Source organism: Schistocerca gregaria, chromosome 2 (genome assembly GCF_023897955.1).
Source record: "Schistocerca gregaria isolate iqSchGreg1 chromosome 2, iqSchGreg1.2, whole genome shotgun sequence".
In the NCBI taxonomy this organism is placed as follows: Eukaryota; Metazoa; Arthropoda; class Insecta; order Orthoptera; family Acrididae; genus Schistocerca; species Schistocerca gregaria.
In genome coordinates, this window is record NC_064921.1 from 30618829 (window position 1) to 30633767 (window position 14939).

Consider the following 14939-nt stretch of genomic DNA (forward strand, 5'->3'; position numbering starts at 1 on the left):
AAACACTCAAGAAAATACCCTGTAAAATATTAAAACAGTTTCTTTCACTTTCTTCAAAACTATATTGGATGGTCACAGGGCCCTTGTGAAATAAGCGATTCAGTTAAGTCCAAATACCTAGAAAACTTACAGAATTTCCTGTTTGCATTGATTTCTCTATACTCCTCATCCTAACTTTGATTTGCTACTTCTCTTGAAAAATCTGATATTTTGATTTCTGTTGAACGTATTTGTTAGGTCTACAGCTAATACTGTTGTTATTATTTGGCAGGAAAGGCAGTTATTTTGGATACACTTCTTGCGATTTTGATCAACAGGGTCACTTGAAAACTCTGAAGGATATTTGTAATGGAGCTACTAGTTTTATTTGCAATACTTGTGTTTATGTTCACGTCTCTACACAAAATTATTTGACTTCTGTCGTTGACTCTTTAACTAATGAGGAGGTACTGAAACTGTATGAAGCAAGGGAATTTGTATGCAACTGAAAGGTTGAATTCCTATTGATGGTCATAACACCGATAATTCAATAGCTAGTGCTAATCTTCTTCTAAGGAAACATCAAAAGAAAATTACAAAGAAGGCAACTCAGATTCAATACGTCAGAGTATTCTTCATTGCAATCCAACTGAAACAACTTTGCATTCTTTTAATTTTGTCCTACTTTCTGTTAGAGAAAACGAGACTCAAGTTATGTAGAAATATGTACAAGAAAGAGTTAAAATTTTCCTCCGCACTGTCATCTGCAGCATTTTCGCTGTCATTTACTGCTAGGTGCCTTGATCAAGCAATACTTTTCTTCTATAATCTGAACCTAACTGCTCATGTTCTGTCATATAAGTTATTGACCTCCGATTTTGCGTCACAATCAGTGAACGCAGCTGGATGTATACAAATGATATACCTACGAGCCAAATGCCTTCGCAGACGGGTGTCTCAGCAAATATCAGCTGCGGAGAAAGGCTATGCAAATGTCAGTCTCGTGGATACGTAATTTCCCGAGTTCATCATACTTTTAAATCTTTTCCAAGTTCTGTTTCTACTTCTGTCACTACCTCAAAAAGTTTTCGAAAATATGCCGGATCGGTATTTTCATTTAGAGAAAATGTGTTAGGAACACAGGAGATTTATTTCGGCAAAATAGTATATTTACAAATTCTTATTATGTAATTTACTTTACTGACTGTAGTCTTTGCACGAGAGCTTCACGTAATCCTTTGCGATGTTCAAAAATCTGTGGAGTGCTACCTTCAAAACGTGAAAGCCACTGCTTGATGTTGGAGTATTTCATGAGGTCAAGTCCCGCAGTCTCTGGAGCGAGCTGGAAGGAGTAAGTTATAATAGTTAGACGCATATTAAATAATTACTTAACGTGTGGATTACAAAGGTTAGACGCTAATAAAGTAACGACTTAACGTGTGGCGTCAACGGCCATTGCAATAAAAAAGACGTGATAATTCTCGGCGAAGTAAACTAATTTCACTAAGTGTTGCTTCAAACAGCAATATTTTACGAACAACAAAGAACGTTCATATGTTACGTTATGAGTGTAATAAAAAAAAAAAAAAAACAGAACGAAGAGTGCTATAAGCGTATAGTCATTTACTTATGACTTTCGAATATGATATGTGTGCAGGTTTACCTCAAGTCCAGCGAGAGTAATAGCTACAGCGTAGTCTGCAAGGGTGATATTCTCTCCAGCCAACCACTGTTTGTCTTCCAGCATTCGTGTCAGGCTCTCGAGACTGTCGTTTACTTTGTCCACACTGCTGGGATCCAACAATGTGCCAAAAATTTGTGGCCGCTGTTGTAAAAAAGCATAAGGTTAAAACACAGGTCAATGATTACATAGTAACCATTACAACTCATCTAAGCGGACTTGCGAGTAAACGTGAATTAAAGGTAAAAAACGCACAACGCAAGCAGAAAACCAAAGCGAATTTATTCTCTTGCAGACAGTTGAACATTACAGACTTAACAACGATGTGGTCTCTTAATTCTCTATTCGATGATCGACTGGCAGAAATTCTTCTAACTGATCTCTGTTTCCAGTTAGTCTCTCATTGCTTCATATGATCCTGCTCCTGCATCATGCTTCATCTGAATTAACGCTTATCCTGAATCACTCCAAGCATGAATTAGAAAACGAATGTGTCGGTCGAGATGACTAATTAATGCACTACGTCTTTTTCGTTCTGTTGCTAGCAGCGATCTTTCTTTCTTCACCTACTAAGAAATTTTCGTTTAATAGTCCATGCTTCTGAGCCGACTAAGGCTATGCTCCAGACACAGCATCATTAAGTTTCGTTTACGTAAGAACCACCATTTTCTTGTACTAGGTTACCTTTGCTTGTGCATTTCTATTATTTATTTCCATTGAGCTTTTAACGTATGATATGATTTTGCTTTGTAAGTAGTTAACGGTATTTACTGCCCTGAACGAACGGTGTATCATTAACTCTAATGCCTGCTTTCTTGATTTTGTTCGTTCTTGCTAACGCTTTCTCTTCGTTCTCCTCAGTGACAACCCTGTCGAAGCGAATTTTGAGTTTTTTCTCCGATATATTGTTTATATTCGTCAATTTCTTTATAATACACGGGTTGAACATATTTCACCATTAGCGGTTAAATAATTCGCTGATAGACAATCCATATACTATTCATCGATCTCTGAGACCTAGACCAACACTCAAAAATTTTCACTAACGTATTCCATTTCACATTATCGAAGACTTTTCTTAGATCTACGAATGCAATAACTAACGGTTATCTTACGTCTAGCAACAATGAGGCATTAGAAAGAAAGATCGAGTTTCCTGAACGATTAGACTAAGGTCGAAAAACTCATAGTTATAATATCTGACGGAGATTTCCTGGAACTACAACCTCTAAGCGATGTTTTACATTACACACGTTCGATCATAAGTCGAGTGCAGAGGTGAAGACTTGTGTGAGAAAATCGAGTCAGCGGCACATCTTACACAAACAAGTACCAGTAACAGTAGTTGGAATGCAAAGATTGCTCTATTTCCGCAGAGGGGCAAAATGTGCTTGAACTGTAAGCGACAGAAAAGTTTCTCTATAGTGAGGCTAAGAAAGCACTGAAAGGTGGCTCCAGCGTCTGCTATCTCAATTAATCTCTCTCTGTAACCCTTACACCACCTTGCACAAAAATATTTGTGACGAGGACGAATGTCAATGCAGCAACATATGGAAAGAGAAAATACCTTTGTTGCACTCTTCCTTATGTTAGCATTCTCGAAAAGGTTTGAAATGGTGCTACATAAGTTTCTTAACCATCCGACAACAAACAACGTACGTTTGAAAGCTTGTCGTGATGTCGGACTTTGTAATAGGTCGGAATATGTTCAAGATCTCAACGTAACCGATGACCATTGTAGAGACAAACGCGAAAAACAATATTAAAAATATTAGAAAGATAACACACACAAAAAAACGACGCACCACGAATGAATTATTTAAATGGGACGGATATCGGCAGGCGTGATGTGCATGTGCAGTCAAACAAATTATTATAATTTGAGAAATACTGGATAATTTATTCAGGAGGAAGAGCTTCACAAACTGAGCAAGTAAACAACGAGTTGTACCACCTCTGGCCCTTACACAAGAAGTTATTCGGCTTTGCATTGATTGATAGGGTTGTTGGATATCCGCCAGAGGGATATTGTGGCAAATTCCGCCAAACTGACGCGTTAGTTCGTCAAAATCCTGAGACGTAGGGGCCCTGCCCGTTATGCTCCTAACGTTCTCAATTGGGGACGCTGCTGGCCAAGGCAGGATTCGGTAAGTGTGAAGATACGTGGTGGGAACTGTCGTCGTGTGCGGGCGGACATCATGTTGTCGACTCGTGAGCTCCGGATGCCTCGCGATGAAGGGCGACGAGACGGGGAGTAGAATAGGGTCAACATGCAGCTGCGCGCAAGTCTGCCGCGGATGGCAGCCAGAGAGATCCTGCTACGGAAAGAAACGGCACCCCAAAACATCAGTCCTGGTTGTCGGGCAGTATTGCGGTTGGCAGTCAGCTTGGTATCCCACTGCTGAACAGGGCGTCTCCAGGCGCGTCTTCAGGGCTAAATTCGACGAGGGATTTACCACTAAAGGCAATTCCGCGCCAGTCAGCGAGATTGCAGTGGCTCTGACGATTGTTGCGTCATCTCGTTCCGTCATCTCTCTCGATCGGTCGCTTACTTCTTGACACTGTGTTCGTCCATGATTCACCCATTCCTCTCAACATCGTCGAATAATGATATCACTCGTATTCAATGTTGAGCGAGTCATCGATTACTCCCAACGGTTCCTGTAAGTCCAACTACACGCCTTCTCTCAAATCCTGACATTTGCGTATATTGTTCACACGCCTGTCTGCGAGACATACTTATTGTACAACTGAGTATATGGAATGAAAGTCATCTTTAATCTGCATTTTGTTAAAAATTTCTACACAAAACTCGGCTCATTTTTCTTTGTCACTTTCTCTTAAAGCTTGCAACAGTCCCAGTTTGCAGGATCTGAATGACAGCGGTTTTTGTAATACCTTCCACACTGTAACAGTAGGCCAAATTCAATTTTAGGCTAGCATGTGTGATTGATATACCTGGACTACGAACGTAAGACTGCCGAACTTGTTCAGTTGGTGCGTCAGAGACTGCTGCCCGACCATGACACGGCGTTCTGTGCAATAGACGGCCAGTTTTTGTGAAACATTTGTACGGATTAATGATAGTTCGTCTTCGAGGCGGTGACTTCCGCTGTTTAGTCCAGAATTGTTTCTGAACCATAGTAACGGATTTGGTTCATGGAACTATGAGCAACACTGGGTACATTCTGACCGTTACACGACTACATGATGATGTTTGGAATGACTGATTTACGAAAGCCACCTAGCGGGAACTTCGGGAACGAACAGTGTTAGGCGGGAGTAAAACTTGATGATATACTGCATTCACTGCTGTATCAAATGTTTCTGTAAGTTATTAACCCTTTTCACGGTAAAGGTTACATTCGTATAACTAATTTGCAAACACTCTGTATTGTCTATGTCAGTGACTATCGCCAATAACTTTACCAAAAGCTGTGTGCGGTACACCGTCCCGAAGTCAATGCGTCTGACGATGAAACCAACGTGCATAAAGAGCGACTCGTTATGTGAAGCCGGCCGTGCGGTTCTAGGCGCTACAATCTGGAGTCGAGAGACCGTTACGGCCGCAGGTTCGAATCCTGCCTAGGGCATGGATGTTTGTGACGTCCTTAGGTTAGTTAGGTTTAAGTAGTTCTAAGTTCTAGGGGACTGATGACCTCAGAAGTGAAGTCGCATAGTGCTCAGAGCCATTTGAACGAGCCATTACGTGAACGTAGGCCGGGGCTGTGCTGCCAGGCAGAGCGGCCCCCAGCGCTGCTGGACGGCTCCAGCACCCGCTGTACAGCCGACGGCGCCATCGGCCCGCCACTCTGCCGCACAGGTCGTGAGTTCGTGGCTCTGTGCCACCTCGCGTTTTCAAGCTTCGCCGGCAGGCGCCAACCGCCACCGCGAGGTGCTTACGGACGGACCACGCCCACTCATCTTCATGGATTTCGTCCATATTTATGGCATATGCAGGGTTTGGCCAGAAATGAAAGTGACAGAAGCTCCAGCTGGACAAGCGTTTAGAAAAATATATGAATTTTTGGCGCTGGTCGGGCGAGACGTTAGCCATTTATATTAGCATAGAATCTTGGCAGCGGTTCGTGAAGCGAGGAGGATGCAGTACGGTAATCCGAGTGTCGTGTGGTCGGGTCCATATGAAGATTTTTTTTATTTTTTTTTTATTTGCAGTTATAGGGTTTCGTACCTCAATAGGCAAAATCGGAACACTTATAGGATCGCTTTGTTGCCACTCCGTCTGTCTGCCTGTCTGTCCGACTGTTAGAAACGTTTTTCCTCAGGAACGTGTGATTTCCCTAAATCGCTCCAGGCAAATGCCGGGATGGTTCCTTTGTCAGCACGGCTGACTTCCTTCCCTGTCATTCCCTAATCCGATGAGACCAATGACCTCGCTGTCTGGTCTTCTCCCCGAAACAACCCAACCTAACCCAAGCCTCAGGAACGTATAAACTCGACAAGCTGAAATTCATGTCACATATTAAGTCTACGAGCCCTTGGCAGTGTAAAAAATTGAAGTTTCTAAGTCAATGCAATCAAAAGATACGACCATTTATGTCACATATTGTAGTACTCGGAAACTGACGCATCGAAACCTGTGGGATACTTCGCGTTCACCTATTAATCATGAAATTTGTGAAGAAGCAAGGTTTAACAGTACAGGTAAAGGGAAAAAATTGGGAATGTCTTAATTTGTAATTATATAACACGAAAAAATATTCTTTCGCCATTTGTTACTCGACTTCAGACTTAAAATTAAACATATCCGAAAGTCTTGGAATTCCCGAGACCGATATCTTGTCAGTATCAATGTCGATAACAGGCAAAAATTGTCGACATTCTACACTCCCGGCATGGAAGAACTGTCTATATACGTAATTAATTTTGTTCGGAGCCCTGAGACCGCGAGTCCTACTCGTAACTGGCACATTTTTTACGATACTTACACTGTAAATAAACCGGTATAATGCTTAGTGATTGTCTGGTGCACCATATCGTTTCAGAACAGGACCCCTTCCGTTGACACCCACGGTACCCTTACAGCATAGCGGTTCGTCCACGATATTCTACGTCCCGTTCTGTTGTCATCCACGCCAACCCCTCCCGAGATTACATTTCAGCAAAATAATCTCCCCCTCGACACGTTGAGAGTTTCTACTGCTTGTCTTTGTTCTTGTCAATGCCTACCTCGGCGACCAAGGTCACCGGATCTCTAGCCAATTGAGAACGTTTGGAGCGTTATGAGCAGGGTATTCCGACCAGCTCGGGTTTTTGACGATCTAACGCGCCAATTGGTCAGAATTTTGAACGAAACCTCTCAGGAGGCTTTCTAAAACTCCGTCAAACAACGCCAAGCCCAATAACTGTTTGCATAAGGTCCAGAGTTGGACCAACGCATTATTGACATGCTCTGTTTGCGAAGCTCTTTCTCTTGAATAAATGAATCAATTTGCCTGTTATTATAATCATTGCTTTGTCTGCACATGCACATCGTATATACCGATTTCCGTCCCATCAGGATAGTTCTCCAATGGTGCATCGATTTTAAAGTGTACATCAGAAATGTTACATCAGCTATCCAGATTGCCGCTTAAATGATCATGTTGTTTTCGCACTGGAACCTCGTACCATCACGCCAGCTTCTGGGCTCGTATGACAAATGCAATCTGTTTATTTTCGTTCTCCTCAGAGACTTCCTAAAATGATGCGTCCATCGTGGTGCTGTATGCATCGGGCACACCATTGTCGGCGCTCTCTCTCTACCGCCGCTTCGAGTGAATCAGCAATAATGGTACCATGCTGACAGCCCTTGTTGCACTGTTCTGGAGGGTACGTGCCTTCTTGTAAACACACCTCTGCACGGTAGAGCACATATCTGCAGCTGTACTCGACAACTCAAGTCACGTGATGTGGTAGAGGGTACTGCTGGTTCCACTATCACCCTGACCCCTTTGCCTGTTCCATTCACGAACGGCTTGCGGAAGAATGACTGTCGGCAAGCCTCCCAATGAACTCTAATTTCTCTCTCCCTCTCTCCAATTGTCTGCCTCCTCCTGGAAGATACAGTCTCAGAATTTTAACAGTAAATCTCTCCGTGATGCACAACGCCTCTCTTGTAACGTCTAAAACTGGAGCTTGTTGATCATCTGCTTAGCGCTCTCGCACGAAGTAAATGCATATTTGTCGGGCGCTTATCTCCTGGACTCAGTTAACGGAGTTGAGTGTGGCCGTCTCTTACACATCGATTCCCTGTACCAAACCAATGTGAGCAGCAGAATCATGGAACAATAAACTGTAAATTGTATAGGCCACGATTGTGCTGTTGTTGAATTCCGGTGATTTACGTTTTTCCTCTTATATTAACAGTTTACAATATTCACCAGCTCATATTTAGTAAACAACATACATCATTTTGGTAACCAACATAAAACACTAATAAAACACGTAAGATTCACTGCATATGTATTTTCTTACAGGGTGTCCATACAGACCCGCCATCAAGACCTGGTATTGTTTTCGGAACATGATAACTTGAAAAATATTAGAGTTAATGAATATTGGTTTCTTGCAAAATGCTTAGGAGCTCTCATTTCTTTCCCTTTGCCCTTTGTTGCGGGTTTGGCTTGGAGTAGATCGAAATGGCGACAGACCAGGAGAAGGCCCAATTTGTAATCTGGTATGCAGAATTCAAATGTATGACAATGGTATTGCGGAATTATCGACATCAACACCGGTGGGTACTACCGGCAAAGAAAAGCATACTGAGGCACTTTAAATACTTTACAGAAATGTTGTGTCAAAGATCTTCCTCGAAGTCGATGTTTCCCTGTGACTCAAGCACGTGTTGACATTTCAACACAGCCCACACAACTCAGATACTCGTGCAACATGCGAATTGCAGGAACAGAGATTATACACAAAATGTGAGAGCGTGCTGAGAAGAAATGCTTCCGAATTTTTATGTGAATGCTCTTAAAATATTTAAATTAAACAGACGTTATTAACATTTTAAATCTTTATTCTTCATGTCTACATATATATTTTTCAACATATTCAGCATGGCGATGAACACAATTTCTCGAAAGATCTGGTTGTTGATTCCGTCACTGTAGAATGTTTGAATTCGTTGACGGAGCCACCATCTCACCTCTGGCTGCGCCGCTTCATCATTATCAAAACGAAGTTCTCTAGGGTGTTTTTTAAGTTTTGAAAAAAAAGGAAAATTTGATGGGGCCAAGAAGCTTCTATTATATTTTATTTACACGTTAAGTTACATAGGACCGAACTGAGGAACATATCTCCAAGGTCATGGAACGTGTCAATACCTGAAATTACAACATAAAAGTAATAACAGATAAAAATAAAGTGTATATGAACCAGAAAAAAGTCAAGCCATAAGTTTGAGTAAATGCAATCAGCAATACAACAAGAATCAGCTTGATTTTTCAAGGAACACCTCGACAGAATGGGGGATGATCAATGACACTGGACCCAAGGCGCCGGTTTGTAGCAGATGCCGCAGTGATGTGTGATAGGGCATTGTCGTGCTGAAGGAAAGTGCGCTCCATGTGTGGACGATCTCTTCGAATTCGAAGCACGATTACAGCACGTTGTTTCTCACGCACCAACGAAGTTACGTTATATTCAGCCATGTTACACGGTACCGACCACTTCAGAGCCCTCCAGCGACAAAGGCTTGTAAATATGTAGACATGAAGAATAAATATGAAGAATATAATAACGTTTGTTTTGTATAAAAATCTTTACAAGTTTCCACGAAAAAAATTCGGATGTATTACTTTTTAGCGCGCCCTCGTATTACATTAGCGGTTACGCCTTTTTGGCTACGAAGAGCAAATGGCCTAAGGTCTGCAACCAAAGGATCGTCCTCCACGGATACATTCGCGTGTTCCATTCTGACCTCCAGAGATGCTGACAATGACTACTTGCAAAAGTTATTGTTTATAGAAAAGACAACGTTTCACGTTTCCGGACATGTGAATCGTCACAACTTAGAGCTCCGAAAACCTACACAAAACACGTGAACACATCATTAGTAGCCTGAGGCTTAATGTTTGATGTCCCCTAACGCACGATGTCTTGCCATTAAATTGCACTAGTCAGTGATATTGCTACCCTTCATGTACGAATCAATGTAACAAGCAGAACTGTTGATGCTGCAGTGCTAATCCGTATCCACGCTCGTGTTCTGTAAGCGATGAATGGGGCGTACAGTGAAAGTCTGTCACAACAGAAGAAACTTTGAGAGCTGCTAAACACTCATTTTTCAAAGTTATGATTATTTGAAATGATAGTGGGACTTCGTGAACATCCTGTATTACTAGCAAGTCATTAATACTAAGTATATGTAACAGAGTCAATGTCAATATCTTTCGTGAATTGTGACTTAATCTCGATGAAATTAACAAAATTTTATACACTTTGTCACTTATTTGTATGTAATAAACTACAGGGCAAAACAGTTGTTGTATTATACATTTTTAACTAATATTATTGTTTAATAACGATCGTAAATGGTAAGCCAAAAATGTGTGACATAAGTGAATTTCTTTTGTTCCCGTTGAAATGCTGGATTTGAGACTACTGAAATCAAAGATTCAGCAGTCTTGTCAGAATGTATTTAGGAAGTACTACTTGTAAACTGTCAGGTTGATACGGAAAATAACAAAAGAATGAATGAAATATGTACAAGAACAAATGCAAAGGCATACAAGTCCATTTATGCACATGAAATGAGTTCCAGCCTGAGAAAATAGTCTTTTAGCAAACAGGAATTTCCGATTAGACAACTGTGCTAACAACGATAATGACGCTGATGGAGAATCGACATGAGGTAAGTAGGAGAAATATTCTCTCATTACAGCGTAGATTACTTTCCGTCAGTGTTTGGCAGGCAAAACTTCCTGACGTTATGCGAAATTACATTTATTTGGTCACGAACCGTCTTTCAGCTTCTTAGGCCATATTAAAGTCGCAACTGAATGTCACAAATGACGTGCTACTTACACAACTATCGTTTACACAGAAGATGCATGGTACAAAAATGATATATAGTGTTTACATAAAGAAGTATTACATTTTTCAGTCACGCACGTATAATTACACATAATATATGTGACACATGCCACCTTAGTATTAGATGATCATATTCGATTTCGGTTTTTCTTCCTTTCAAATTTAGTTTTAGTTACAAGTAATGGATTTAAATTATAAATTAACAATTATTTTTCATCAGTTGTTAAAAGTGCCTCCACCAAAAATTTGTTTCCTTTTTTAGTTAATGTACTTATTTCTGCGTGACAAAAAATGTAATACTTTCCTGTGTAAACATTCTACATGTCATATTTTTTAATCTTATGTATCTTCTGTGTAAATAATGTGTGTGTAACTCGTATGTCATTGTACCTGTGTTTGCGACATGAAGTTGTCACCTGAAGATGACGAAGGAGTCGAAAGCCTTTTCGTGAAAAAAAAATGCTAATTTTGTAGAATCTCAGGAAATGTTTCCCGCGTAATATTATATTTAATATTATAGTAGTACATTTACTTAAGCTTATTGACAATAAGATGCATGCTAAACTTCTAAAATGTGTCATAAAATGATATTCCCACAAACAAACAACATTCGGATATGATTTACAAATAAGTAACTCGCTGCGTTATCTTTCCCTACATGAGAAAAGTAGATGGCGGTACTTCTATCAACTTTGTGCAGTAGAGCTGAGAAGCTAATAATTTAAATATCCGTGCCTTTAGTATGCGTAACACCAGCTTAATGTAGGTCTCATACCGTCCTCATGGTGTTACAATCTCTGTGGCCTGATTGTGAATAATGTCGAAAAGTAATGTAGTGGGATTTTCAGGTTTCTGAGGTAAATCAAGGACAGTGACTACCGCTGTTATTGGAGGTAAAGTGAGAAATGAGATAATCAGTTTAAACACGCTAAGAGTTGTTTATACATATACATAGAAACGAGCAACGTTGTACTTACGAAAACGCTGGCCAATCTGTTGAACAGATCTTGATCGAAAAACAGCTTTTGGTCGACGAGAACACGTTTGTTCAAATCTTTTGGGTACAGAGAGTCGTCTTTTGCATATTTTGAGACGATGTACATCGATATGGCGCGGCTGTTACGGAAAAAGACAATAATATTATCCACATATCATGTTAAACTTATTATATCTTAGAACCTAACGTGTTCCTTGTTTTTGTGTGGTCGCTTGTGTTGGTAAATGTTTTGCCATCGATTATCCGCGAGTTATTTGAAATTTGTATGGAAGAGCTGAAATTGCATTATGCCACACATCTGACTGCTGTATCTTATCACATCGATTGTTAGAGTAAGGGTGTTTTCGACAGCAGATATCTCGCAGTTACTATACAAGCTAAATTCTCGCAATTCTACAGGAATAAGTGGTAGAGTGTCAGTAGCGTTGAGAGTTCTTTGGAATGGGGCTATAAAGCTCTTCGGAATCCCTATCAGATTCTACGAAGAATTTGCGGATGGGTAATCCACTTCATTAACCATATTTTACGATAGATCTTTCGAACAAAAAATACCTTGTCAGTAGTAGCAATGTGACAGCTGTCTCCAGGAAAGGTAGCAGAAGTAGTCCACAAAACTACATCCGGCAACATTGACATCCATATGATGTAGAATAGTGTAATATGTTCTGAGCTTAAATATAACGAGGTACTCCGAACAGAATGACCTCCTCCATGACAACCAGAAGGGATTCCGAAAATAACTGCCACACAGAAAGACATCTATTGCTTTTCTCACTGACATCCTGAAAACAATGAATCAAGGCAGAAGGTACAGGCTGTACCTTCCTGGAGCCTGAAAAATGTTTCACTCACTCCCATACCAAGGTCCGTTCCGAAAGTACGACAGTATGTAGTTTCAAACGAAATATGTGACAGGGCAGAGGATTTCTTGGTAGGGAAAAGGCAGCATATTATCGTGGACGGTGACTCATCGACAGATAAGTAACATTAATCGTGCTCCAAGGAAAAGTGTTGGGATCCTTGCTCTTCATGTTGTATCTTAATGATCTGACAGACAGTACTAATAGTAAGCTCAGACTTTTCAGAGATGGTGAGTTATGTGCAAGATGTTCACAAAGTTGCTGTGCTGTTTTAACATTTGTTCAAAATGACACCCAAGGCTATGCAAGCCGGAACTCAAGTAATTTTTTTGCAAAACAATTTGTGCAGATCTGATTTGAAATTCTTCTCACCTACCCAGTTACTTCATCATAGCTAACACTTGGTTCAAGAATCATAAAAGAAGGATGTATACAGGGAAGAATACTGGAGATACTAAAAGGTATCAGATAGATTATATAATATTAAGACAGAGATTTAGGAACCAGCTTTTAAATTGTAAGGCATTTCCAGGGGCAGATGTGGACTCTGACCATAATCCATTGGTTATGAACTGTAGATTAAAACTGAAGAAACTACAAATAGGAGAATTTAAGGAGATGGGACCTGGATAAACCGATTAAACGAGAAGCTGTACAGAGTTTCAGGGAGGACATAAGGGAACAATTGAAGGGAATGGGGGAAAGAAATACAGTAGAAGAAGAATGGGTAGCTCTGAGGGATGATGTTGTGAAGGCAGCAGAGGATCAGGTAGGTAAAAAGACGAGAGCTAGTAGAAATCCTTGGGTAACAGAAGAAATATTGAATTTAATTGACGAAAGGAGAAAATATAAAAATGCAGTAAATGAAGCAGGCAAAAAGGAATACAAACGTCTCAAAAATGAAATCGACAGGAAGTGCAAAATGGCTAAGCAGGGATGGCTAGAGGACAAATGTAAGGATGTAGAGGCTTATCTCATTAGGGGTAAGATAGATAACTGCCTACAGGAAAATTAAAGAGACCTTTGGAGAAAAGAGAGCCACTTGTATGAACATAAAGAGCTCAGATGGAAACCCAGTTCTAAGCAAAGAATGGAAAGCAGAAAGGAGGAAGGAGTATATAGAGGGTCTATACAAGGGCGATGTACTTGAGGACAGTATTATGGAAATGGAAGAGAATGTAGATGAAGATGAAATGGGAGATACGATACTGCGTGAAGAGTTTGACAGAGAACTGAAAGACCTAAGTTGAGACAAGGCCCCGGGAGTAGACAACATTCTATTAGAACCACTGACAGCCTTGGGAGAGCCAGTCCTGACAAAACTTTACCATCTGGTGAGAAAGATGTATGAGACAGGAGAAATTCCCTCAGACTTCAAGAAGAATATAATAATTCCAGTCCCAAAGAAAGCAGTTGTTGACAGCTGTGAAAATTACCGAACTATCAGTTTTATAAGTCACAGCTGCAAAATACTAACACGAATTCTTTATAGACGAATGGAAAAACTGGTAGAAGCCGGCCTCGGGGAAGATCAGTTTGGATTCCGTAGAAATGTTGGAACACGTGAGGCAAAACTGACCTTACGACCTATCTTAGAAGAAAGATTAAGGAAAGGCAAACCTACGTTTCTTGCATTTGTAGACTTAGAGAAAGCTTTTGAAAATGTTGACTGGATTTCTCTCTTTCAAATTCTAAAGGTGGCAGGGGTAATATACAGGGAGCGAAAGGATATTTACAATTTGTACAGAAACCAGATGGCAGTTATAAGAGTCGAGGGGCATGAAAGGGAAGCAGTGGTTGGGAAGGGAGTGAGACAGGGTTGTAGCCTCTTCCCGATGTTATTCAATCTGTAAATTGAGCAAGCAGTGAAGGAAACAAAAGAAAAATTTGGAGTAGGTACTAAAATCCATGGAGAAGAAATAAAAACTTTGAGGTTCACCGATGACATTGTAATTCTATCAGAGACAGCAAAGGACCTGGAAGAGCAGTTGAACGGAATGGACAGTGTCTTGAAAGGGTGATATAAGATAAACATCAAGAAAAGCAAAACGAGGATAATGGAATGTAGTCGAATAAGTCTTGTGGTGCTGAGGGATTTAGATTAAAAAATGAGACACTTACAGTAGCAAAGGAGTGTAGTTATTTGGGGAGCAAAATAACTGATGATGGTCGAAGTAGAGAAGATATAAAATGTAAACTCTCAATGGCAAGGAAAGCGTTTCGGAAGAAGAGAAATTTGTTAACATCGAGTATAGATTTAAGTGTCAGGAAGTAGTTCCTGAAAGTATTTGTATGGAGTGTATCTACGTATGGAAGTGAAACATGGATCATAAATAGTTTGCATAACTAGAGAATAGAAGCTTTCGAAATGTGGTGCAACAGA

The 14939-nt window shown here is 40.4% G+C and overlaps 1 protein-coding gene across 1 annotated transcript in view; it reads right to left on the reverse strand.

Annotated features, from left to right (window-relative positions):
* Positions 1-1110: 1110 nt before the first annotated feature.
* The window catches only part of LOC126336260 (glutathione S-transferase 1-1-like), a 44138-nt gene continuing 30309 nt past the window's right edge, over positions 1111-14939 (reverse strand). Inside the window, exons 4-6 of the mRNA XM_049999756.1 lie at positions 11677-11815; positions 1643-1804; positions 1111-1321 (exon numbers count right to left, since the gene is read on the reverse strand). Of these exons, the coding sequence (XP_049855713.1) occupies positions 1172-1321; positions 1643-1804; positions 11677-11815 (451 nt within the window). The 3' untranslated portion in view covers positions 1111-1171. The remainder of the gene's footprint in view (positions 1322-1642; positions 1805-11676; positions 11816-14939) is intronic.